The following is a 27,171-nucleotide window of genomic DNA, read 5'->3' on the forward strand; positions in this document are numbered from 1 at the left end:
ACCCTTATTGGTGATTCTAGCAGTAGTATCTATCTGCCAAATCAGAGGCCTTATCACATTCCCATATCACACCAAATATGACACAGAGGCAATTTGTTTAAGAAAATTTTTACTTATGTGTTACTATCTCAGCAGAGTTATTGCAACAGGTTTAAAAGGCAGACACGCTATTACAGGCTATAAAGTAACAAAGGAGTTTTATACAATTAAAATATTACAGACTTATGGGATTTACTGAATAACTAACAGATCCATAAAAGAAACTAAATCTGAAAGATTATATCCAGTATTAGCACCTACAGTATCTCTGAAAGCAAAACTTTTGTTTCATTCTCTCCTAATATATTTCCTAACTTTCTCCCAAACACAGTGCTCTCAAACCCAATGATGAATGAAGGGCATAAGCAGCCCTGACACTGAGAACATACCAGCCAAGGAACTATAATTACTGACTTGGACTTGAGAGTTTTAGTTGGAAATCACTTAACTTACTGTACTTGAACTGATCAAAAGATTTCTGTGCACTGAATACTGTATATGAGGAAAGTCTAGAATCATAAAGTTTGCCAGTAGGAATAGTTAAAAATTAGCAATATACAGTATTCCTATCAAATTTTTTCTTATAAGTTATATTTATATAACAAAACTATAATGAAAATATTTATTACACTTGCTTATTACACATTCAGGAACACAGCAGGGACATTTATGTTTGATGGTATAGCATCCACTTTATTGTGCTTACTTATTTTTGTAAGGAATGAGCAACACCACATCTTCCCAACGTTTAGGGTAATGCAATAACAAAAATCTCCAATGGAAAATAACTGGAAATTGCATTGCATTAAATACTGCTTTAATTAGAATAATTGCTATAATAAAATTATACATTATTTTTCCAATTAGCTGTCAGTTTGAGAAACTGCACAGCAGAAATAGACCTTTAAGATTTGAGTCATGGCAAAACTGGTAGTTCTTTGAAATATGGGAGATGCATTAGCAAAACCACAGACACAACCTATCCTTCGCCAAAATCCTGGAGAGAAGCATTTTATTACTTTTGGGGAATAAGACTGAACACTGACTAAGATATGACTTGAAGTCTAGAGCCACCTGGGAGGCTGGCCCATGGAATGAAGAGAACCACTGGTCCTGGTGGCAGATAAGAAATAAACTTTGCATTGGGCTGACCAACTTATTATTCAAATATTTTTTTATCAAAGTTATTTTATTAATAACTTTGAATAAAAAAAGTGAAATGCTTCATTGTGTCAGAATCAAAGGATTAGAGTTCTACACAATTTGGAGACACAAAGTGGATGCTGAGCGACTAGCAGTCATTCCAGGTGTGGAATTTTAGAAAGTTAGTCCTTGGAGTAAATGGCACCGTGGCTCTGGCAGCAGATACAAAGGAATGATGCTCTGGAAAGGAGGTAGGGAACACTGTTTGATCAGCCAGTGGATAGATGAGGGTCCAGCTGGAGGTGGGATCTATAATTAAAGGGGGAAAGTAAAGGTTTTAGAAAAGGATGTTAATGATAACTTGTGAGACATCTCTTCTTAAAACCACGGATATGAAGTTCCTAATACATGGGCTATAGTCTATTAACCCAGGGTCTAGCTAATAAACTACTGGGATCTGTAGAACTTGCCTAAGCGAGTATACAGCTCAACAGTCTAGAAATCCGAGCAATGTATATTTCAGTCTTTGAGCAGTCCTGTCCTGAGAGGTAGTGCAGCACAAAGTTGAGCAGTGAATCTGGGGCTGGGCTGCCTCCACCGTTACCTCTTAGTTTTCAGCCTTAGACAAGTAAGTTCTCTGTGTCTGTGTTTTCTCATCTAAAAACTGGGATAACAGTATCTACCTTGTATGGCTATTGATTATTAAAATTGAGCATTTGTAACAATGCAGGCATGTTATAAGTGCCAAAAAATGTTAGCTATTTTTATCATCATTGATGTGAGGTGATAGAATGGTATATTTATTCCTTTTTAAATAAAGACAGAATTTTTAAATAAAAATCTTGATCCAAAGACAGAAAGTGCCATCAATCTAATAATAAAGATATTAAAAAATTAAAAAGAGCAAAATATTTTATTTATATCTTTCTAAAATAAAAGCCATTTCCATGATTTATGTTCTTTTGTTAAATCATTAATTCCCATATAATATTTCAACCTGCAGAGGCCTTATAGACTTAAGAAAAATGGCAGAATTGAATTAATTATTCCTATAGTATTTCCCCCTCCTCCAAGACTTCTGCCCACATTAGATCCTGGGCCTGAGGAACACAGCTCTGAAAACTAAATAGTATTGAACAGAAATACTTGGCATTTGTTAAACTATTTAGTAGTTCTTAATGTATATTTTTCCTATTTCAAAATTTCATGATCGAGACAGAAGCCAAGATGGTGGCGTGAGTAGAGCAGCAGAAATCTCCTCCCAAAACCACATATATTTTTGAAAATACAACAAATACGACTATTCCTAAAAGAGAGACCAGAAGATACAGGAAAACAGCCAGACTACATCCACACCTGTGAGAACCCAGCGCCTCATGAAGGGGGTAAGATACAAGCCGCGGCCCGGTGGGACCTGCGCGTCCCTCACCCCAGCTCCCAGCAGGAGAAGAGGAGTCAGAGCGGGAGGGAGAGGGAGCCCAGGGCTGCTAAACACTCAGCACTAGCCATCCACACCGGAGCGCAGACACACAGTGCGTGGTGTGCTGGATACTAGGGAAACAGGACAGTAAGACCTGTGAGCGGGTCCCTGCAGCCAGCGCCCCTGGGACAAAGAAAAGCGAGTGCTTTTTGAAAGTCTTAAAGGGACAGGGACTCCACAGCTGGACAAAAGCGTCCCGGGACACTTAGCCAAGCAGTTGGAATCCCAGGGAACTCTGGGCACCCTAACCCCCTGGGCGGCAGTGCAGCTCAGAGGTCCCTCACGGCGATAAACAGCCTTCCGCCCATTTCCCCTCCGATGCCGCTCCGCCATATTGGAGTAGCAGCCTGAGGCTGGCTACGCCCACAGCAACTGGGCAAGAGAATCAGACCCCATCTGCGCACAGCTGCACAGCACAAGCTGCTAGGGGTCGCTGTTCTCCTAGGAGAGGAAGGCCACAAACCAGCAAGAAAGGACGTTCTCCCAGCCACCACATGTGCCAGCTCCCCACAACTACCTCTGTTGCCATGAAAAGGCAGAAGAATTTCGTAAAAACCAGACTAACCCAGATACCGTCCCCTGAGAAGGAATCTGGGCACATAGAGCTAACCAATCTCCCTGAAAAAGAATTAAAAATAAAGGTCATAACCATGCTGATGGAGCTGCAGAGAAATATGCAAGAGCTAAGGGATGATGTCCAGAAGGAGATTACAGAAATGAAAGTCTCTGGAAGGATTCATAAGCAGAATGAATAAGATGCAAAAGGCCATTGATGGAATAGAAACCAGAGAACAGGAACGCACAGCAGCTGACACAGAGAGAGATAAAAGGATCTCCAGGAATGAAACAGTATTAAGAGAACTGTGTGACCAATCCAAAAGGAACAATATCCGCATTATAGGGGCACCAGAAGAAGAAGAGAGAGAAAAAGGGATAGAAAGTGTACTTGAAGAAATAATTGCTGAAAACTTCCCCAAACTGGGGGAGAAAATAATCGATCAGACCACAGAAGTACACAGAACTCCCAATAGAAGGGACCCAAGGAGGACAACACCAAGACACACAATAATTAAAATGGCAAAGATCAAGGACAAGGACAGAGTTTTAAAGGCAGCTAAAGAGAGGAAAAAGGTCACCTACAAAGGAAAACCCATCAGGCTATCATCAGACTTCTCAACAGAAACCTTACAGGCCAGAAGAGAATGGCATGATATATATTTAATGCAATGAAACAGAAGGGCCTTGAACTAAGAATACTGTATCCAGCATGATTATCATTTAAATATGAAGGAGGGATTAAACAATTCCCAGACAAGCAAAAGTTGAGGGAATTTGCCTCCCACAAACCACCTCTACAGGGTATTTTAGAGGGACTGCTCTAGATGGGAGCACTCCTAAGACTAAATAGATGTCACCAGAGAAAATCACAGCAAAGAAAGCAGACCAACCAAATACTAACTAAAGGCAAAAAATAAAATCAACTACCCACAAAAGCAGTTAAAGGAAACACAAAAGAGCACAGAATAAAACACCCAACATATAAAGAATGGAGGAGGAGGAATAAGAAGGGAGAGAAATAAAGAATCACCAGACAGTGTTTATAATAGCTCAGTAAGCGAGTTAAGTTAGGCAGTAAGATAGTAAAGAAGCTACCCTTGACCCTTTGGTAACCACGAATCTAAAGTCTGCAATGGCAATAAGTACATATCTTTCAATAATCACCTTAAATGTAAATGGACTGAATGCACCAATCAAAACACACAGAGTAATAGAATGGATAAAAAAGCAAGGCCCATCTATATGCTGCTTACAAGAGACTCACCTCAAACCCAAAGACATGCATAGACTAAAAGTCAAGGGATGGAGAAAGATATTCTATGCAAACAACAGGGAGAAAAAAGCAGGTGTTGCAGTACTAGTATCAGACAAAATAGACTTCATAACAAAGAAAGTAACAAGAGATAATGAAGGACATTACATAATGATAAAGGGCTCAGTCCAACAAGAGGATATAACCATTATAAATATATATGCATCCAATACAGGAGCACCAGCATATGTGAAACAAATACTAACAGAACTAAAGGAGAAAATAGAATGCAATGCATTCATTTTAGGAGACTTCAACACGCCACTCACTCCAAAGGATAGATCCACCAGACAGAAAATAAGTAAGGACGCAGAGGCACTGAACAACACACTAGAACAGATGGACCTAATAGACATATATAGAACTCTACATCCAAAAGCCACTATTTACAATAGCCAAGAAATGGAAGCAACCTAAGTGTCCATCAGTAGATGAATGGATAAAGAAGATGTGGTACATATACACAATGGAATATTATTCAGCCATAAGAAGAAAACAAATTCTACCATTTGCAACAACATGGATGGAGCTAGAGGGTATTATGCTCAGTGAAATAAGCCAGGCAGAAAAAGACAAACACCAAATTATTTCACTCATATGTGCAGTATAAGAACAAAGAAAAAAGTGAAGAAACAAAACAGCAGCAGACTCACAGAACCCAAGAATGGACTAACAGTTACCAAAGGGAAAGGGACTGGGGAGAATGGGAGGGAAGGGAGGGATAAGAGAGGGGAATAAGAAAGGGTATTACGATTAGTATGTATAATGTGGGGTGGGGCATGGGGAGGGCTGTGCAACACAGAGAAGAAAAGTAGTGATTCTACAACATCTTACTATGCTGATGGACAGTGACTGTAATGGGGTTTGTGGGGGGGACTTGAAGGGGGGACCCTAGTAAACATAATGTTCTTCATGTAATTGTAGATTAATGACAACAAAATTAAAAAAACAAACAAACCCTGCAACAGGAAAAGCAGGTCATCTATCCCCATTTGACAGATAAAGAAGCTGAGCCTAAAAGGGTAACATAAATTGCCCAAGATCGTACAGCTGCTAAAAAGCCAAGCTGGGACTAGAATCCATGTTCTGGTCCTCCTTGGGCAGTTTTCTGCACAGAATTTCCACTGTTGAAGGTGTGGCCCTCAGGGCTGGATTTGAAACCCACTGGTTGGGGTGGTTTGTTCAAGACATCTTCGTATTGGCCTTGTTGACTTGGGCAGCTCAAATTTGATCTTGGAAACCTCAAATCCTAATACATAGAGCTGGCTTGATTTCTTTCTTTTTTTTAAAAATATATACTTCATTCGATTTTTTTCCTTTCAAATTACAGAAGTAATTCTTGTTGCAACAAGCCAAGAAAAAAAAGACATTTTTTAAAAGGCCACCTACAATCTCCCCTTCCATGACAAAACGTAGTTTTTAAAAAGTACTGACAAAAGGGGGTAAAACACTTAGAGCAATCTGATGAACTCTTTCCTCTCTCCACGTTCCTGCTGCTGCAAGTACTTATAGGAAGCATGGTGTCAAAAACGAGGGTTTTATGGTCAATCAGACTTGGGTTTATATCCGAACACTTGACAGCTGTGTGATTTTGGCAATATCATTTAAACTACTTGTATCTTTGTTTGCTTATCTTTAAAATGGGAGAAATACTTGGCAGAATGCTTGTGAGTATTAGAAAACTATCATTTGTATAATAAGCTGGCACATAGCAGCTGCCCTCAAAATGGTACCTTTTATTATTGTTGCCCTGGGAAGGAATGTGTCTGCTTGGGCAGAATCTGTCTCTGTGCTGCCTGTTAACTAGAGATAGACACCTGCAAACAAAGTCAATAAGGAAAGTACAGCAGAACACTTTGTAGAAAGATTGAGTGACTGAAATTGGCAGAAACAGTGAAGTATGATTTTCTGTCCCTTAGGAGGCTGTACTAATGAACTATGGTTTCTACATGAGTCTGCCTGAAGATTCCTATTGGTGTTAATTTGTTTCTCACTTATTCAAGGTCATTACACGTATGAGAACATATACATTCTAAATAAAAGAATTTACGGTTCTACCCACTAGAGGTAAAGTTTTGTCTACAGGGCTATGAAGCCACTTAAATAAATGAAATATTCAGAATCCCTTCATTCCACTCTGAAATGTTTATGGTTATTAAAGCCATTCATCCTCATACAGGCAGGGATATCTCTGAATTGATTTTTATTTTCAAAGCCAACTATTTAAATGCTTACTATAGTTTTAAAATATTTTAAGACACTCCACCCCAAGCCAAAAAAACCCCCCAAAAAACAAAGTAACAACAAAACCATCTGAAAACAATTCAGGGGGAAAAATCAGGATTAAATTTTGTATCACCAAACACAACTTGGGTTAAGTACACTTATCAAGCCAATACAGAGATTATGCCACTGTTTAACGATTTGTTTACTACTGTTAAATCCATTCATCCTGCAAAATTACAAAAACTGCATATAAATCATGTAATTTCATATTTACCTGTAATTACATGGTTTATCTTCCACTGCTCATGCCTCTGTCTTCATAAATGGTAATTTCAATCTAAACAGCATGGCTGTTAAGAAAACACACTATAGAACATGACAAACCAAAGGGGACTATGGCTAGAAGATGTGTGTGATCTGCACAAATGTTTCTTTGAATTTGCTTTGCTTATCTTTAAGTTTCTCCTACTTAAGCTAAAGGTGATGCTTCCTCCTCCACCTTGGTGAAAAATTTAAACAATGGAATTGTTGGTGGTCTTCCACATGCAGTTCCCCCCCATCAAACTTAATTTTTTTCAAAAAAAAAAAATTCTGTGAAAGGATGTTTTATTGTACAACTAGCGGGTTGTTAACGGAGAATCCATGGAGGTACTGAATTCAGGGGTTCACAATGTCCTGAAATGATATGCAAAATTTTCTTGGGGGAGGGGTCATGATCTCTCAAAGTTTAAGAACCACTGCTGCAGAGTATAATAAAACTGCTGAATTATCATCAGCCCAGAAGGTCTGTGATTATCTGACCTACATTTTTAAAAAATTTATTTTACCCATTACTCCAGTTATCAAGCTAAATTAGTTTTTTTGCAATTTTATTCACCAAATTCACTTAGTGAGTTTCAAAGCTTACTGCCTCTGAAAATATGCACAGTATGTCAAAGGTAATGAAATTATACATCTGGCAGCTGTAAGTGATTTCAACTAGTCAGATGAACCCATGGAACTGCAATTCATTTGGATGACAAGTCTCACCACACATTATGAGTTTATGCATTTCAAAGGGGCTTTAGGTTCAGTGTTTCTGCAGCTGAAGTGCATTACTCATACCCCCCCATTATTACTACAAGATGCCCTCAGAACCACCAAGACAGACAGTAACCAGAATACTAAACAATCCACTGAGGCCTGCACTATGCAAAGTGAGGCGCATGCATTAAGAGAAAGTTGGCGATGGGAGGCGTATGGTACGTGTGCAATTCACATAGAAGACTCCTAGGGCAAATACAAAAGAAGGGAGTTAAATTCTTTCTAGCCAAAGCCAAATAGCATCATCAAAATGCTCTTTATGTAGATATTAGACCTTAATGATGATATGGACTAAAAAGATACAACTCGAAGTCCTCTCTCAATGGGATCTGTCAGGAGGAGGCCTTGGGGAGCATATATCTTCTCATTCTGCTCTTGGATGTATTTGGAAACTTTCTTCAGAACCTGCCAAAAGAAACACAGCTTCTTACACGTTTCATCAAATTTCCCTTTAGGTATCAGCTGGATCTCAAAAATATTCAGGCAGTGCAATTAGTTTTCAAAAAAAGCAAGAAGTGGATATTTACATGGAGGGATACAACTCTGATTATTTGGCTCACACCAACTGCATACGACAAATAGCCCAGCACGATGGACTCAAGTCACAACTATCTTCGATGCAGTTTAAGTTCACATGCACACAAAAGCAGGAGAACCAATCCCCTCCTCCTCACCTCCATCTGGAGTATAAATAAACAGATGATCATATACACAGCAGTTAGCTATGCTTTTCTCTTTCCCCACTCATGAAGGGTGGTTAATGTGACATCACCTAATATCAAGGATAGTTCTGGGCCCTCCCCATTAATACTTAAAAGCTTTTTTTCCTCCTTGTATATTTCATCCATTTTAAGTAATGATACAAAATTGGCCTGTAATAAAAGGTAGCCCAGTTAATTTAAAGCTGAGAAGTTTATTTCCTTCTTAAAGCAGTGGACATTAGCTGCCACAGAGTTTCTGATGACAAGTGTCTTTTATCATCTCCACGACCGCATGGAGAGCTGCTCTGCAGTTTGCTCCTGTGTCCCAGATGGGAACCTCGATTTATAAGTTTAGTATTAAGGTTGTAAAAGTCAAAGCAAATGTAGACAAAAACCAGACAGGATACAGAGGAACTTCTGGAAATTGCCAAATCTCCAGCTTTAATAAGGGCAATTCTGAGACAGATAAGCTAGAAGAATATAAATCTTAATAGCTATATACAAAATCAAAGAGTTATATGTTTATTTCAGATTCAAAGTCACTATAATCCTTTTCTGGCTCTCATGTCCAAAAAGGCTTTGATCAAGTTCTTTAATTTCTATATATTTTCTTAAATTCATCTTACCAGCATATGCTAAGTGTCACAAATAAATGTGATTACAACATAAAGGGAAGAAATAACTATGAAAATTAATTTGGAAATTAAATGATTTAAGTGTGGGTCTATAATATACCAGGCCAAACTAACAAATTAGGATGTTACAATTTAGGTGCTTTAGTATAAATCGCTTTAGAATGTAAAATAGTATGTGGTTTGTATAACAAATTTTCTTCTTGAAGGAAAATAAGGTTGAATAGTTTATTCAGGTTATATCTTTGGGAAAAATACAATCTCATGTTTTATCCTTCTTTAAAAAGAGCACGATATTATTCAAAGAGCAATCTGTGGGTTCTTTATGTCATGATTAAGAATATGACATAAAAATTCTGAAGAAAAAAATTTTTTCACCTAATTACCTAAGTAATACATATGTCATTCTCCTATTTTCAACTCTCAAAGAATCTGAGCAGGGCTTGGCTGTCACTGGCAAAAAAGACACAGGCACCATCTATCAGAGCTTGAAGATTGTGCTAAAATGACGAAGAGAAGGAAGCAGCCCAGCAAGGGCCACCTCGGCACTCCATCTGCAGGCCGCTTCCCTTCTCAGTTCACCTGCCAGACCTGGACATGGAGAGTCAGGCTCCCTTGCCCCAGCCCATCTGTGCTAGGAGGGGCACTCCGGAAAATGCCTGCATGGCTGGTTTCAAAGACAGGACTCCTTTGGAGCAGCTTTGGTTCCTTCTCCTAGGGTGCAGGTTAACAGCAAAGAAACAGCACTCCTTTATTTGATTCAAGCATAACTTTGCTGTGGAAGGTTTTTATTTAAACTTCAATAACATTCATGTGCACTTGAGTATCAGTTCAGAAAGAAAACAGTTTTCTTTTTGTATAAGCTCCAAATCCTTTTATACTCCTTTGGTGAAGGCAGGACTGTCAAACAAGGTGCTTTTCAACTCTGAATCTTTTTAGCAATAGAAAAGCATTAATGTGAGTAAACTCACACTGTATGCCTGCTAGGACCATTCTTACTCCTCCCAAGAAGCCTCGGTTGATATTACAGTCATACTTCATTATTAAATTATATAAATTCATTATATAAATCAATGTCAAGCTGTAATACTGAACAAAATTATTTTATCTTCAATCCTTCAACAAAACCTCAGTTTGTGTAATATTTACAAAGCTAAACATAATCAAACCTCAAGAAAGACTATGATACTCTTGTGAATATTAAACTGGAAAAGCCTACTAGACTCTCAAGGAAAAAATATCCTAAGTGAGGCTAAGTGAGAACACCAGGATTTTAGTATTTTCATAAAAAAACTTAAGTCCTGCTAATTTGTCCCTCCTACAGATCATACCACATAGGCAGAAGGGATGGATGTTTTCTAGTTGATGAACAAGGCAGACAGTTATAGCAGAGAAGCCCATTTGTTCCCTAATTATAAGGGGCAGCAACAATAGAGAAATAACACTGAAGTCTTTATCTTCATTTTAAATCAATAAGTAACACATCATAGGGAAAAAATGCATGATTGTTCAGAGTTTTAAAAGGCTTATTTACAATTTCAAAAAACTTAATCCCCATGGCAAAGTGTAAGCACTATTATATTTGGCTTACTCTTTGTAGACTACACATTTTAGTGTTTCAAACAATAAACACTAAATGACTCAATTCTGTCCTTTCACAAAGTAGAAATTATGGCACAGAAATTCCTAAGGAACAAACTAGAGAGAAGGAGAGAGTGGTTATCTTATAATTTTATCAGAAATACAAATATACATTTAAAATTTTCTTTTACAAACATAGGTACATCTGTGACCACTCCAGTTATTTGCTTTGCATGACCTAGTTGTTCTTGTCCAGTTTCTAAAATAGAATTACCTATTTAAAAACATGGCATTCCTTAAATTTTGGTTTCTTGACTAATTTTATTTGGTATTCCCTTGCTTTGTAATATTCTATTAAAAAAGAAGACTTGAGTAGACTTATAAAGTAGTACCTTATATACTGCCTATGAAGCCAAGTTAAAATATACTGGGATCAATCAATTTCCATTATGTTTCTGATACTGAGAACTGCCTTCCAAGAGTAATAAAGTAGCAGCTGCTAAAAAAGATTGCTTACACTTGAAATAAAAAAATTAGTATATGTGAGTTCACAAACATCTGATATATACATATACATACACACATATACATATATATAAATTTGAGTTTTAATCTAAAGAAAACACTTTTGATTAAGCAGCTCCCATATATCAGGCAATTTATTAATTTTAAGACCCATTTTATAGTTTAGAGATCTCAGAGATAAGGACTTGTCCATGATCCCATAATTAGTAATGACCTGGTTGGTACCCAATTACCAATTTCTTTTTACAACTGACATCACAAGGAGGCATTTGTATCTATTTCAGCAAATGAACACGGATAAAGACAGGTTAATTAAAATCTTACCAAAAAAATTAAAAGCAGCGCAACACTGAAATGACCAGTCATGCATCTGATAGCCACTAAGCATGAATAAAATACTTTGGAGGACAGAGTTCCACCTTAAACTGGCATTATTACACACTTCTTGAAATGACCATCCCCAGATAAGCATATGAATTCAGCTTTGCGTCCCTCTGACATCTGGCTCTTCAGGTGCTGCTTCTACCATCAGCATGTCCCTTGGATCTGTTGCCTCCTTCCCACCTCTACTGCTCGGTTCCTTGTCTAGGCTATCGCCATCTCGTGCCTGGACATCTACAGAGCATCCTAACTGGTTTCCCTACTTCCACTTTTACACCATTTTTTTTCACAGAGCAAAGAGGTCTTTTTAAAATGAAAATCTGATCATATTCTCCAGCTTAAATTAGCTTCCCCTGCACTGAAAATATAACCTAAACTTATTTCTATGTACACGCTCCTGCACGATGCAGCTCATGCTCAACTTTCCAGTTCACCATTCTTCTCCCCGAAGGCTTTCTTTCAGTCCCCAGCACCCATCAAGCTCTCTGGGCCTTGGCATATATTTACCTCTGCCTGAAAGGCCCCAGGCTCTCAAACTGCATGTAGCAATTTCAGTGTTATCACTTCAGATGCCTTTTTTAACCACACAATAAATTAGGTAACTCCTGTTATTTTCTATCATTGGGAAAGTCTGTTTTCTTCAAGGCATTTATCACAATTTGCAATTTTGTTGGTTTTGTTCCCTTACTATCAGTTGTTACCACTAAATTATAAACTGCACAAGCCCAGCAACCATGCCTGCCTATTCAGTTATATCCTATGCACACTGCTTAGCACACAGTAGGCCTTCAATAAATATTAATTGAACAAATCCCTTACCCCTTCACTCACCAAATGCATTGTAAAAGAGAAGCTGCTAAGAGAAAACAGATTGAAAACTGATACTTGTCCTTTATAACTTCTGATTTTGAATGATGTGAATATGTGCTTAACTTCTTTCGGGTACCTGGACCCTATTCCAATGTGTGTGTGTGTGGTGGTGGTGGGGGAAGGAAGGTCTTCCCACACACACAACACTGAGCAATTCTCTAAAGCCAGCAGGGTGTTGGAGAACTCAAATCTGATGCTAACTGCCCAGAGACAGTACCAGATTCCCCAGGTTAAGGGTTCTGTCTGCCCTCCACACCCCCACTCCAGATGCCAGTCGCAAACCCCAGGCAGTTACCTGTGCTTCTGACCTACCCGCTAGAGACTGGAGGTCAACAATCTCCCCCTTAGGTTCAGTTATTTGCTAGAGCAGCTCACAAAACTCAGGAAAACATAGTTGTACCAGTTTAATAAAGGACACCGTAAAGGATACAAGTTAACAGCCAGATGAAGAGAGACATGGGGCAAGGTCCCGAATAAAGGAGCTTCTGTCCTCGCGGAGGTTGGGGCCTGGCCAGTGGTGCGGGGAAGTGTCCTGGTTCCCCAAGTGCAGAAGCCCTCTCCGACCGAGAAGCAGGAGCCAAGAGAGCTGAGAGCGAAAAGCCCTTCTCAGCGGTTTTTGTGAGGGCTTCACTGCATAGCCATGATTGACTAAACCACTGGCCATTGGCTGATTTAACGTCCAGGCCCTGCCCTTGAGTGGGGGTCTAAAAGTTTTAATTAAACTTTATTATATGAAGTTTATATGACAAGACAATCATTTCACCTTTAAGACTCTGCAGTGTTTTCAGGAACTGTGAGAAGATCAAACATACCTGGGAAATATATATTTGGTCATCATACGACCAAAGATATATTTCTTATGACTCATTATATCGCAAATATTCAACAGGAAAGTTAGCTGCTTCTCTGCATGATATGGAGAAGGATATAAACTATTTAGTTAAATATACTCTTTTAGTAAAACCAAGATAATTCATGTCAGGATGCTAATGAAGAATACAACAGCATTTTCAGCAAGAGCTCAAAATATTTTTGCTGCAACTGTGTCTGCTCCCACTACCGAGTGAAAGACCATCACAGGGGCATTTCTATTGGGTGGGGTATAACAGCAATATCCTTATTACAGCAGTTCATTTTCTAAACATGGTCAGAGTTTAATGGTATTCTAGGGGTTTACTGTGACTAGCTTAAATTCACTGATTTAACATACATTCAATGAGTGCCTCATATACCTAAGGCCAGGTGTTACGCATGAAGAGGAATACAAAATGGTTAAGGCACTGTCCCTGGCCTCAAGAACGACACATATTGAAGGGTAAATAAGACAAGAATGTAAACTGCTCACATTCCCAAGTAGAGAGTGGTTAAGTGGTAGTAAACAGAGACAAAACACTGGGGAAACAGAGGAGAGAGCAAACTCTGATTAGAGTTAAGTAGAAGTTCCATGAGAGTGGGACCCAGGGACTGCAGGAGCAATGGCATGCTGGGTGGACAAAAACCTGGAGGGTATGTTTGACAGTGAGTAATCGAGTTTGGCTGAAGATAAAATGAGGAAGGGGTGGGAAATAGAGCTGGAAAGGTAAGCCGGAGGTCAGCTGGAGAAGGGGCTTGGACTTAGTAGCAATAAACGGGAAGCCATAGGAAGCCTCTGACTTAGCTGGATGGGTAGGGGAAGTAAGGCTGTGTTTTATGAAGATAGCAGTGGACAGTATGGAAAAGTAGAAGAATGGAAGAAAAGAGACTGTCAGGAGACTATTCAACAGTCTAGGAGAGAGGTAATAGGGCATAGTTAAGGTAGTGGTAGAGGAGCCCAAGAACAGTGAGTGAATGGTTAAACAGGAGACATTTCAGTCTTGACAACTGACACGCTCTCCCCCTTCTTCATCCCCCACAGCTGAAGGTGGTACTGACAAAGACACAATGAGGTAGGGGCGGTGGGTGACATCGGACATCGAAGTTGAAAAGCCAGCTACTCTGGATCTAGCAGGCAGTTGGAAAGAGAAGATAAGAACTCAGGTGGGGGGTAAGAATGAAGATAGCAATTTGGGGGCATGAATAAAAGGATTCTCAGAAAGCTGAAGAGAATGAGCATATACATTTTCTACATTCTTCTTAAGTGTAAGCCAAGCAAAAGACTTATGACTCTTTCCTATGTGCTCTGGACATAGGAGCAACAACAAAATGTGAATTTTTATAATAAATTCCCCTTTAAATTTTATGGCAATCGTCACCACATAAACATGTAATAAAACTCCCGTTCTTTATGACTTTAAGAGATTTTGTGAAAACATGGGTAGGCTTACCTTCTCATAATGAGTTTCCATGCATAAGAAGATGGTGTATGCTGTTAAGCATGCCAAACAGCCTTCAAGGTATGATTGGCCCCCAAGCTTCTCTGCTTCTGCATAAAGGTTATTTAGAGTTCGAACTGTTTCTTCAAACTGCTGTCTATCAATCTGCACAGAAAAAGGAATTTAAAAGCAAGCTTTGGAAAAGAGGATCAGCAAACTCACCAGTTCCTGTTATCAATTTATTTTGCTGTTTTGTCAGCATTCTTATCTAATAGTTGGCAAATAATTTTTTAGGTGATTAAACCTGGATCTAAGTTACTGAAACTGTTTAGTTTAAATTTTATCCCTCTTACAGACACTGGATATTTTCAAGGCTCAATATATTGTTTCTTTATTCTCTAACTGAACTTCAGATGTTATACAATCCTTTCATCTCTCACATTTACTGAGCACCTGCTGTAAGTATGACAGACCCTAGAGAAAGTGAGTAAGACATTGTTCAGTCCTCCAGGAGTTTACAGTCATGAAAGCAGAACAGATATGTAAATGTAAAACAATAAACTGACAGAGTCCTTCAAAGAGGCATTCATAAAGTATGGCAGGGGCACAAAAGGAGGAAGACATTCCCTTTATCTGGAAGGAGCAGGTAATCTTAAATTGAGTCCCTAAACACTGGAATTTACTAGGCTAAAGAGGGAAGTAAGGACATTTTAAGCAGAAGGATCAAAAATTTTGTATTCTGTTCAATCTCCCATATTTTTTTAAAGTAACTATTAGGTTAAAAAAACCTTGCTGAACAAGGCAACATCTCAAACTACCACACAACTCTTCACACCAAATTGTTTCTATTACCTCTTTCTGTTCAGCAACACTGTTATCTACCATTTACACTAATAACACCATCATCCATTTTTCACTCTAAACATCTGCTTTTCCTTCTTCTAGGAGCACTTGGTAGGTTTCAAATCTCAATACTTTGCTCTAAGACTTTCAAAGCCCATGAGTAGAGTATTTCACCCAATACTATCATTCTTGGAAACACAGCACAATTTGCCCTTCTCTGGGCCTCCTCTCACATAGCATCTCCCTATTCCTAAGCTAATGACTGCTTACAAGCGCATTCTTTCTTTTATCAAGTCTTTCTGCAGCAGTAGACTCAGGAAACGGTCAAAGACCCTCAATATACAGTTTCAGACAAAATATTCCCAAGAACACAATTTGTAGAAGTGTAAGAATTGATGAGAATCATCCTGAAGCTATCAAAATCCTTTAGGTCAGAGGCTGTTGCAACCACTGTTTTGTTCATCAGGTGGAAAATGTTGAGGACTCAACAAGCCAGGGGCATGAAAAACTTTAAAGTAAACTTTAAAGTGGCAGTGGCTCCACCCACTTTTCAAAGGGAGCTACTTTTAACTTCCCAGAATGACTGGAGAGTTTCTGAGAAGGGTTGGGCGGGCAGGGATGGCACTGAGTGTCAGGGCAGCAGTCCCTCACTGAGCCACCTGGGGAGGATGTGGGTGACAGCAAAGGTCAGCTGGGGAACCCATCACAGTTCTCATTCCCCAGAAAAAAGCCTTAGGAGGACGGCTCAGCTGAGCAAATGTCAGTAATAAATTGTTACTTTTACCTAATTATGCCTAAATTAACGTCTTTAGCTTCTCATATCAGTAAATGCAAATAATTTCTAACACATTTGATTTACCTACAAATGTTATGATCTGATAAAGTCATCTGATTTATTTGTATGTCTTTGGACACACTATGATTCAAAATCATGGGGTCCATCTCTGAATCATTTTCTTTCAGATTAGAATTACTGATCCTACCAGGAGCATTAATTCTTAAAAGTTATTCCAAGACTGTAATGCTTTACAGGGTGGAGGCAAACCACAGATTAAAAAAAACAAAAACAAACCCCAAACAAAAATGAAACAAAACAAAATGAAAACAAGGTGAAGGATATTTTTTTTAATAACTGGGAAAAAAGAAAAAAGGGAAAAGTAAAGAATAAAAAGTCAAGAGTTTCTCTGAAAGGTTATTAAAAAAGAAAAGGGGGAAAAAGGCAAAAAGTACAGTAGCCAGCAGTAAAGGCAAACGACTAAACGTTAACATGTGAGAGTTCAACAGAACAAAGGCAGGCATTTTTCTCTCACCCCCTTTAGGCTGTATGAAGAACAGCTCAGTGTTCTCCTCTAGGACCTTGGGCATTCTATCAACGATGCTAGATAAAAACTGGGAGATATGTGAAGTTGGAGCCAAATACAAAATTTGGATCAATAAACACCGAAAGAATGGAAATAGGAATTGTTAGGCTGGAGGAAGGAAAAACAAGGACATGCAAACAGAACAGAGAGATACCATAAAAGGAGAACAGACCAGACCCCAAGGTCTGTGCCTTATATGGAAAGGGGACAGCTCTCCCTGAATTCCATCCTGATGTGCCAACTAAGACCCGGATGTCAGCCTCCTCCCTCTTGGAAGGAAAAAAGTTCCTAGTTGTCTATCATGTCACCTTTAGCCAATCATACCTCTCCACGCCCCCTAGGATAGCTTGCCCACTCCTCCCCCTCCTAACCCCTTATAAGCCCCCACCTACCTGACCTGGTGTGACTTCCCGGGCCTGTGTTTCAGACTGAGGAACATCACCCAGGAATTGCGCTCAAATAAACTGCATGGCCCTTTGTTGCCTCTCATCGCCTGCTTATTTTGGCTAGAATTTATCTTACATTTTGTGCCAAAATCCTGGGAAGGAGCATGAGTGTGGGGCCCTGACGTCACTGGTGGCCCTGCCCCCTCCTTCCCCGACCCGAGACCTCAGCCTGCTCTCCCTGCATGGACTATTTCCTGGTGAGTCCCTCAGTTTCCCCCGGTCTGTTTCCCTTCCTAACTCTGTTTCACCTGGTCCGTTAGAAATCGTAGCTATGTCCAGGTTGTGGCGTCTGGCCCCTTGGGCATCTGGCCCACCCTCTGCAGGCATCCGGCCCGCCCCTGGCCCTGCAGAGTGGGAGACGTCCCTCACCCGGGCTCCCAGGCCGTCTCCCCTGACTTGGTGTGCTTGGGACGCTGGGCGCTCCTCTCAGCAGGATTAGTTGGGAAGTGGCGCAGACATGAGGAACCAGCCCTCGAAAGCAGAGGCTCAGACCCCACTGTGGTGTCTCATTTCTAATTTGGCTACTCATATATTTGTACTGGGAAGTTTGCAAATGGAAGCTGGTCTTTCTTTGCTCTGAGGCCTGGCCTCAGTGTCCCTTGGACAACCAATCTCACTGGCCCCCTGAGGCAATTTCAATTTTAGCCTCCTCACCGACTTGACTAATTATTGCCACTGGAACAGAAAGTGGGGTGAAATCCCATATGTGCAGGCCTTTTGGACATTGTGCTTCTGCCCAGACCTTTACGTTAAGTGTTCAACGACCCAGGTTCTCCTGGCCTGATCTCCAGTTAAAGATTGTCAGCCTCTTACTGTGCCCAGTCCTTCTTCCTTTTCAGATCCGCCAGAGGACCTTAGTCGCCCGCCTCCCTCAGCTCGTGATCCCCTCCCCCTCTCTGCACCACCATCTTTAAGTCCTTTGTCTTCACATGTGTCGCCGCCGTCTTAAAGTTCTACATTCTCAACCATGCCTTTGTCCTGCTCTCCTCTTCCGGTGGCTGCACCACCCCTCCCCCTCTTCTTCCGCCTTCACCACCCTCTTCCCCCACCAGAACACGCTCCTCCCGCCCTCTGGCTCCAGAAGCCACAGACAGCAAGCTGAAGAGAGGGAAGGCAATTGGATATCAGTGACTCAAGTCTTTATACTGGTTTGTCTGTCTGTGTATATGTTTTTGTGTGGGGAGTGTTGCTGACTGTAGTTGTGTCTCAGTTTCTATGTTTGTGTGTCTAGGTATATGTATGAAAAATATTTTCCTACCTCCGGATAGTATTAATAAAAATTGATTTAAAAACAAGCGCTTGTGAAAATTGGGCATTCTGAAACTTCCAGAAAATCTGATAAAAAATGTTAAGCATTAATGCTAATTTGGGTTTGGCTGAGGCGGGCATGTCCTTGTGGTTATCAGCTGCCTAAGTTTACCTAAGGTTATTTAAGTTGATGTTATCTGCTAAATCTTTTAAGAATAAAATGCTTAAAGGCTTGGCTTTGTCTAATATTCAGTAAAAGTCTTGTAAGTAATCTAGCATAGTTGTTACGAATGAGTGAACTAAATAAGTGTGGCAAGTGAACACCTTTTCAATTGTGTGTTACAGTGTGTATACCTTCCTATAGCCTGAGAATCTTTGTAGTAACCTAAAACCTTAAAGTTTTGCTAAGTTAAGAAGATATACTTTGTGTTTAGTGAGAGATTGTGCTGTAAAGCTCACAGTTACAGAAATTATAAAATGTTCATAAATTTGTCAATCTAAAGAATGCTAGTGTAACAGTTTACAATTGCCTGCTTCTCAGTGTTCACTAAAAATTAAGGTACCTAATAGTTTTAAGTTCTAATTAAAACTACCTAAAGTAATAAGGAAAACATTTCTGCATGCTAAAGAATGTGTCTATTGATAAAATAAAGTAATTGTTCTAAAGTACAGCTGTTTATTTAGAGGGAGAAATCTAAATGAAAAAGAAGGTTGTAGAAAGTTTGTGGAAGAATTTAATATGGTCATGCTATATAAAATTAAAGCAAATGAGTCTCGGTATCAAGTACACAGCAAAATTAGGGTTTTGTTTTCAGTTAAAAAGACAAAGATTAACTGTTAGTCTGCTCTTAATATTGAAAGATTGCAAAGAGTTCTCTAATTGTTTTATCAAAGCAGTTTCTCATGCTTAAAGTCTCAGTGAGTTGTTGGAGTATTTAAGAAAATGAGATCTTAATATTAAAAGGATTAAAAGCTAAACTTCGCTAACAACGGTGTAACCTTCTTTATTTGCCTTTAAGGTATTTTGTTGCCATTCTGGTTAAATGGATAAGTATTGCTTCATGGCAACCTATAATCCTATTTAAGCAAGTGCAAAAAAAAAAAAATCAAATGCAAAAAGGTGCTTTTATCTGGAGTTAACTCTGATATTTTCCAGAGGGCCCCTGGAACATGTCAGATAAATTTTTTCTCCTTAGAGAAAGTATGTGGCTAATTTGGCTTATTTATCTGATATATAATTACCTAGAAAACACTGTCAAAGAAAATGATGCTAAACTTTGTTACTGAATGTTTTGTGTTACAGAAATATCCGAGTTTCCTTATGTAAACTGTCTTACAGTAAGCTCTCATCAGATCTTTAGCTGTTGTCATTTGTAAGTCTTTTGTCATTTATACTCACTGTTTACTACTCCTAAACTAGTAAAGAACTAGATTTCAGCAGAACAGGTATTGGTTACATAGGATCAAGTAAACTAAAGAAGATGATTTTGTGGCTTTTTGTTTCAAATGTTGCTGATAAGGTGCTTTAAGCTTTTTCTCTTAAGCTGACAACAGTTTATTAAATGACTATCTTTATAAGCAGAATTGAAACTTTATCTTTCTCTCTACCTGATCCCTCCAGAATTTAAAAACTCTCAGTGACTATTTTTATATTTCATGGCAGTATGTTTATTTGCATAAGTTCAATAAGAACCTGCTTTCCTTGTAAGAAGACCAATTAAAAACACACGTTAACTACCAAGGTTTATTGGAACATCATACCTGAGAGACACGTGCATAAACTCAGATATGAACAGCTTTAAGGAACTAAGATTGACTTTATAAAGCCAACAAAGCCCCTTGGAAGAACTGGCCCGGTACCTTGCTTACAGGGTTCCCAGCAGCCTTACCAAGTGAGTAAAGAAGGTCACTTCCTGGCAGGTGCAGGAACCTCAAGAATGTCTTGAGAACCTCAAGAAAGGAATTCACCCAAATGTACAGGTACTGCAGGCACAACCTGATGGCAAGTCTGGCTTGGTTTTCTGGCCTCAAGAAGCCTTTAAAAGTCCAATCTGAAATTCCTTATAAAAAGTTCCAGCAAAGCATATTTAAAAGAGCCTATGTACTCAATTGCTCTTCTTGCTGCACTTATGCAAATAATCAAGCCAACTGTTAATTATTTTCTTAATCTGGCTACTAAAAATAAAAATGAGGGTGATTTTAGAGAAAAGTATTGTTTCAATAATGCAGTCTTATCTATACTAAATCCTAACACTAGTCATTGAGATGTAAACTCAATCCAGAATTCCAGTCCCCCATAATGGCCTGGCTAATGCCCTTACTGGGCCCCTTAATAACAGTCTGTGGTTTACTCTTAGCTGCCCCTTGTGTCCTCAGGTTTCTCCAACAGTGGTTAACCCAGATGACCCAGGTCGCCACCAACCAGATGTTACTTCACCGTTACACACCTCTTCCCACTGAAACTCCCTCCTTCGGCCTAATACCAGCCTCAAACCCCCACGACACCCCTTGTCAGCCAGAAGTAGCCAGATCGAGTTGTCGCCCATTATGACCAAAAGGCTGGAATGTTAGGCTGGAGGAAGGAAAAACAAGGACATGCAAACAGAACAGAGAGATGCCATAGGGGGAGAACAGACCAGACCCCAAGGTCCGTGCCTTATATGGAAAGGGGACAGCTCTTCCTGAATTCCATCCTTCTGATGTGCCAACTAAGACCCAGATGTCAGCCTCCTCCCTCTTGGAAGGAAAAAAGTTCCTAGTTGTCTATCATGTCACCTTTAGCCAATCATACCTCTCCACGCCCCCTAGGATAGCTTGCCCACTCCTTCCCCTCCTAACCCCTTAAAAGCCCCCAACTCCCTGACTGGGTGTGACTTCCCTGGCCTGTGTTTCAGACCGAGGAACATCACCCAGGAATTGTGCTCAAACTGCTTGGCCCTTTGTTGCCTCTCGTCGCCTGCTTATTTCGGCTAGAATTTACCTTACAGGAATCAGGCTCGTTTTCCCAGAATTTCTGTTTCTTGTTCAGCTCTGTGGTGAAAGCATGGGGCTGAAGCGTAAAGTGATCACAAGTCAAAGGTAATTTCTACTGACCTGATGCAGAGATGTATTTCTAAAGGTACGTAGGGGAACAAATGCCTTAATTATGTTTCACTCATTTGTCTTCAGCCCAGACCAAAGGTGCCTAAGATGTCTGTACTGTTCCGGCAACAACGCACTTAAGAATCAAAGAATTACAATCTAATAGGCAGAAGAGAAAATAAACTTGTTAACAGGCAGAACTTGTCCTCACTGCCAAATTAATGGGTACAAATGTGTGTGTTCTTGATGCTTTAAAGACAAAACATTGGTATATTAGTTTCTTCCTCTACTAAGTTGCCAAGTGTGATGTCCTCACAAAGGAAAACCAGCCCCAGTGGCAGATAAATCAGAACAATTTCTATGGTAAGTAGTAGAGAAACAAAGAAAGAAACCTTTCAATTTCCATCAAAGCAAGAAAAATTTAAACCTGTAATTTAAATCTAATCTCAATACATTAAAAAAAAAAAAAAGCTTTCCCAAGTAGTTTAAAGCATAAGCTAGTGTTTTAACACCAACATTTAAAAAGAGAAAAAGAAAATTCCAAGGCACAACGGAACAGCACCAAGTAACATTCCATACTTAGAATCACAAGCAGTTCTGGGCTGCATGAAGTCAAAGTAAAAGGGCTCTCGAGAGTTTAGAAACATCAATTTCCTGTAAGAATAAGTGGAGTACTGGGACTACACTGTGTTCCTGTACCCGAGCTACAAAATAAAGGCTCTACCATACCACACACCAAGTAGAGGGCTGATGTCTGATTCTGCATAGAAATATTTGGCTAAACTGTGAGTTGGGGGTTTGACTTTAAAACCTTGAAACAAAGAAATCTTGTAACATCCAAATAAGTGTGGTGAAAAAGCACCTTTTCAACAGAGTTTACATTCTGATTTGAAAGTACATAAATAGTGTAAGTCAGAGTTTCCATAACAGGCTTAAAAATAAAACATGTGATCCATTTCATGTAAGTCTTAACATGTAAAACATGTTAACTATGATGTTATTTTAAAAACAACAGTCAGTAGCACTAAGCCAACAAGCAACTTGCTCAATATTTACCTGTTCAAACTGCTGTGGAAACGTTCACCTAGGGTCAGGCTGAGTTAGCTCCTAACATCACAACAACAGACTGTAGCACTTATATAGCATTTCACAAACATGCTAATCTACAAACCAACTTTAGAAGGCATGTCTCATCTTTAATTTGCATTTAAAGAAACATACTTGGGCCCCTAACCTGCTCATACTTACAAATCAAGCTGAAAGGCACTCTAACTGGTATAAGTTGATTTTCTAATCTTGGCAATCAGGTAGAACAACCTACCTTGCTACAAGCTTATTTTAAATGACTGCTACACATTTCTCCAGTACAGACTCATCTCTACGTATTTATTCCATGACCAGCATTTCTTAGCCCGACACCCACAGCATGCCTAATCACTTCAGTCCCTCACCCCTCCCGGTCTGAGGAAAGAGCACAAAACCTGCTCCCATCTAACCAGAAACTGACCTTTGAAAAGGAAAGAGAACGTAAGAGAACGTAAGATAACGTGGCTCAAGACTAAAGCCTTTCTTTGGGTGGCTGAACATATGTGGCACAAGCAAACACACACACACTCACATATGTTCATTGTACCTTTAAAATACAATTATTTTTGCTAAGTCTGAAGAAAGAGGAAACACTCCATTCTTCTGTTTCTGTATGCAAGATTGCACAAAGGACCTATATCCTGATGACAATTTTGATATGTAAGCCAATGGAACACTGGTGGCTCCCAGTGATAAAAACAATTGGGAACGACAAGTTTAAGACCATGTTCCAAGATCTCTCCTTGTCCAGGACTATCGAATAGTCTTCATTTTTAGGGTTCCAAGAAGGCCTTTGAGTACTGCCTGGCACTGCACTTAATAAACCCTTCCTGCTGAGCAGTGTGACCAGCAGAGTGGCCAGAACTGCTAGTCACGAGAATGATCCCTCTTGCGTGGCGAAGGAGGAGGATACATCTTACAACATGCTGAGTGAGGTGGCTTGGAGCCTCAGGAATTAGTTCCTCATTACTGCTGTCAATAAGCCGGTGCGGGGATAGGGCTGGGAGGGCAGCCGGGGAAGAAGCCAGCTGGGTACCGATTCCCGACACTAGGTATCACAGAGTCCTACGGTCATCACAGCCCGGGACTTGGCCTTATTCTACCTCCTCCAAACACTCGGTCTTGCTTAAGAGGCCCTCTTCGCTCACTTCTGGCCAAGGCCCCTTCTTGGCCCACTTTTCCCCAGAGCAGCGAGCTGCTGCGCCGGTCCGCCGCCGCCCTGTTCGCCCTCCCGCCGACGGGATCCCCCACCCTCGCCCCAGAGCAGGCACGGGGCGCCAGGCTGCGTACCCGGTTCTCCAGCTCCGCGGGGAACTTGGTCTGGAACTGGCAGCGAGTGCCACTGCTGTAGTCTCGCTGAATGAAAACCTTCCCGGACACTGGCGCCTGCTGCGGCCTCATGGCGAGGACAGGACGGGTCACGCTGCGGGTTCGGGGGACACCAACCGCGGATCAGACCCCGGCCTGGACTCAGGACTCCAGCCCGCCAGCACTCAGCCCCACCCGCCGCCCAGAGCAGTCAAGGTCTCCCCCGCTCCGCTCCCCTTGACCCATGCTGTCGCCACGGGCCTTTGGCTACCGTCCCGGGCCGGGCCCCGCGCCCCCCACAGCCCGGTTCGGCCCGGGATACACGAACCCGCCTCCTCTGCCCTCCAGCAGCAGTCGCGCCACCTTTCCCGTCACTTACGTCTTGCCGCAAAAGGCTTCTTTCCCCGCCCCTTCGCTCGGCCTCCCACCTCGAGTCTGGGGACCCACCCTCGGCTCCGGCCGTAAAGCGGTTCTGCCGAGGCTGCGCGCTGCGGTGAGGGGGGCGTGTCGTGGCCTGGTCCCGGGCCGACCCCGCCTCCCGCCCCGCCCGGAGGTGTGTTTCCGGAAGGAAGAGGCTGTGCCCGGCTGCCGGGCCGCGCCTGGCGGGGCGGGCCGTGGAGGCTCACCCCCGATGCCACCGCCATGGGAGACTCGAGATTCCCCGCGGTGTCATTTCCCTGTGAGCGTCGAGGTTGTGTCTTATCACAGATTGTGAGATATTATTCTCACTCCTGATTGGATGTCGCAGCTTTCACGTGGGACCGCCCAGGTCCATGCAAAACAAGCTGTTCGCACAAATTCAGAAATAGAAGGCTGGCTGTGGCGATCGGCAGCAAGGCGGGAGGAAGGGAGGACGTAGAACCTGTCTGGGGCTTCAGTGTCAAGCATCCCCCTCTTCCAACCCTTTCTGAGGTGCTGTCTTTCCTCCTACCCCAAATTTTCGTCGGGCACCCCAGCCTGCACCTCTCAGGTGACCGGAGAGGACAAGCTCCTGGGCCGCGGGTGCCCTCACTTGACTGAGCATACTTTTGCAAGGCAGCCGAGGAAGCCCCACTTTATCCTAACGTGGTGCTGCCAGGCTAATATAACTTGTTAGCACCGTCTGATCCTTTAACATATTTAATTTTTTTTCTCTTACTGTTTATTTTTTAAATTTTATTTTGGTATCATTAATCTACAATTACATGAGGAACATGTTTACTAGACTCCTCCCTTCACCAAGTCCCCCCAACATACCCCATTAGTCACTGTCCATCAGCGTAGTAAGATGCTGTAAAATCACTACTTGTCTTCTCTGTGTTGCACAGCCCTCCCCGTGCCCCCCCCCACATTATACATGCTAATCGTATCTCACTGTATTTTTAAGAAAGTTTTATGGAGATATAAATAGCATACAATGCAATAAACCGAACATACTTAAAGTGGACAATTTGATAAGTTCTGACATACGTATATAACCATGAAACTGTCTCAAGACAGTGAGATTTGTCACTCTCAAGAGTTTCCTCGTGGTCCTTTGTAGTCCCTCCATCCTGTCCCTCCCCAGCCCTTTTCCCCCAGGTCCTGATCTGTTTCCTGTCACTAAATATTAGTTTTCATTTCTTTGAAATTTATGTGAAACAAGTAATTCAGTATGTACTCTTTTTTTTGTCTGGCTTCTTTCACATAGATACTGAGATTTATCTGTCCTATTATCAAGAATTCATTCCTTTTTGTTGCTAGACGGCATTCGGTTGTATGGGTATCCCACAGTTTACTTACTCATCTGCTGATGGACATTTGAGTTGCTTCCAGTTTAGGGCTATTACAAATAAAGTTGCTATTGGACATCCATCTACAAGTCTTTGCATGGACATATGTTTTCATTTCCCTTGGGTGAATACTTAGGAGCAGAATGTCTGGGTCATAGGGTACTTACACGTTTAACTTTTTAGGAAACTGCCAAACTGTTCTCCAAAGTGGTTGGACCATTTCCATTCCCACCAGCAGTGTGTGAGCGTTGTTCCACATCTTTGGATGGGGTGGTGTCTCCTGCGGTTGGCACTTTCATTTTTTCTATGACTAGTGATTTTGAATGCCTTTTCATGTACTTATTTACCATCCATGTATCTTTGGTGAAGTATTTGTTCTAAGTCTTTTGCCAATTTTGTTTGTGTTTGTTTTACTATTATTGAATTTTGAGAGTTCTTTATATAGTCTAGAGAAAAGTCCTGTGTCAGACATATGGTTTGCAATCATTTTTTTCCCAGTCTGTGGCTTGTCTTTTCTCATAACATACTCATGGGTTTTGGGGGATTAGGGTGTGGGCGTCTGAGGGAGGGCCTTATCTGCCTACCACTGGTATGGTTTGAAGTTCATTTTCTCTCCCTATGATTATCCAATTGTTTGAACACCATTTGTTGAAGACTCTCCTTTATCCATTGCATCACCTTTCTATAGGTGTGGAAATCACTTGTTTATATGTGTGTGTATATGTGGCTATTTCTGGATTTCCTATTCTGTTCCATTGTGCCATGCGGTTTTGCATTAAATGTCTATTCCTGTTTATCTCTGAAGTTGATGTTTCCTTAATGACTCAGTAAGTAAGACCTCCTAGGAATTGTTTTTTGCAGAGGTACAACAGTTTGACTGACAGTCTAGTAGAGTAGACAAAGAAAACACACAATTTTCATATATTGTATAAAAGGGTAATATTTTTTGAAATATTTCTCAGTGTACTTTATCGTAACTTGGGGTTTTTCCTGTAGCCCTTGGCCACCAAGACTAGGTGGTGAAACAAAAACTTTTTTATTTTGCCCCAGGAAATGGGAGGGAACGTACACCCCAACTCCTGATACTTGGGAAGAAGGACCTGGGTGAAGAGGAGTTAAAAGACAATAGTAAGTCATATTAAGTGTCATGTCTGCTCTGCTCTCAACACACTCATATATATCTGTATTTTGGGGGAAACACCTGGTGGAGGAGGGATTGAGGGGT

At 40.8% G+C, this 27,171-nt stretch overlaps 1 protein-coding gene across 3 annotated transcripts; it reads right to left on the minus strand.

Annotated features, from left to right (window-relative positions):
- Positions 1-92: 92 nt before the first annotated feature.
- On the minus strand, positions 93-24,596 carry GOLGA7 (golgin A7). Of its 3 annotated transcripts, none has more exons than XM_036877468.2 (6): positions 24,575-24,596; positions 24,178-24,310; positions 14,835-14,987; positions 8,145-8,246; positions 7,033-7,095; positions 93-1,491 (listed from the first exon to the last, which is right to left on the minus strand). In XM_036877468.2, the coding sequence occupies exons 2-5, from the start codon at positions 24,286-24,288 to the stop codon at positions 7,048-7,050; spliced, it is 414 nt and encodes a 137-aa protein (XP_036733363.1). In that variant the 5' UTR covers positions 24,289-24,310; positions 24,575-24,596; the 3' UTR covers positions 93-1,491; positions 7,033-7,047. The 3 variants fall into 3 exon arrangements, with proteins under 3 accessions (XP_036733363.1, XP_036733362.1, XP_036733365.1); XM_036877467.2 differs by having other exon boundaries at positions 24,524-24,585; XM_036877470.2 differs by lacking the exon at positions 24,575-24,596 and having other exon boundaries at positions 7,033-7,100; positions 24,178-24,498.
- Between the last annotated feature and the right edge of the window lie 2,575 nt (positions 24,597-27,171).

The sequence above is a fragment of the Manis pentadactyla genome, chromosome 7 (genome assembly GCF_030020395.1).
Source record: "Manis pentadactyla isolate mManPen7 chromosome 7, mManPen7.hap1, whole genome shotgun sequence".
Classification (NCBI taxonomy): domain Eukaryota; kingdom Metazoa; phylum Chordata; class Mammalia; order Pholidota; family Manidae; genus Manis; species Manis pentadactyla.

What these genes read in the sequence shown, in the direction of transcription:
- GOLGA7 (XM_036877468.2), bottom strand. Translation starts at nt 24,288, where the DNA reads ATGAGGCCGCAGCAGGCGCCAGTGTCCGGGAAGGTTTTCATTCAGCGA. An exon ending in CCGCGGAGCTGGAGAACCGG is followed by an intron (nt 14,988 to 24,177) that starts GTACGCAGCCTG and finishes TTTTCTGTGCAG; the next exon opens with ATTGATAGACAGCAGTTTGA. An exon ending in TGGAAACTCATTATGAGAAG is followed by an intron (nt 8,247 to 14,834) that starts GTAAGCCTACCC and finishes TTCTTTTGGCAG; the next exon opens with GTTCTGAAGAAAGTTTCCAA.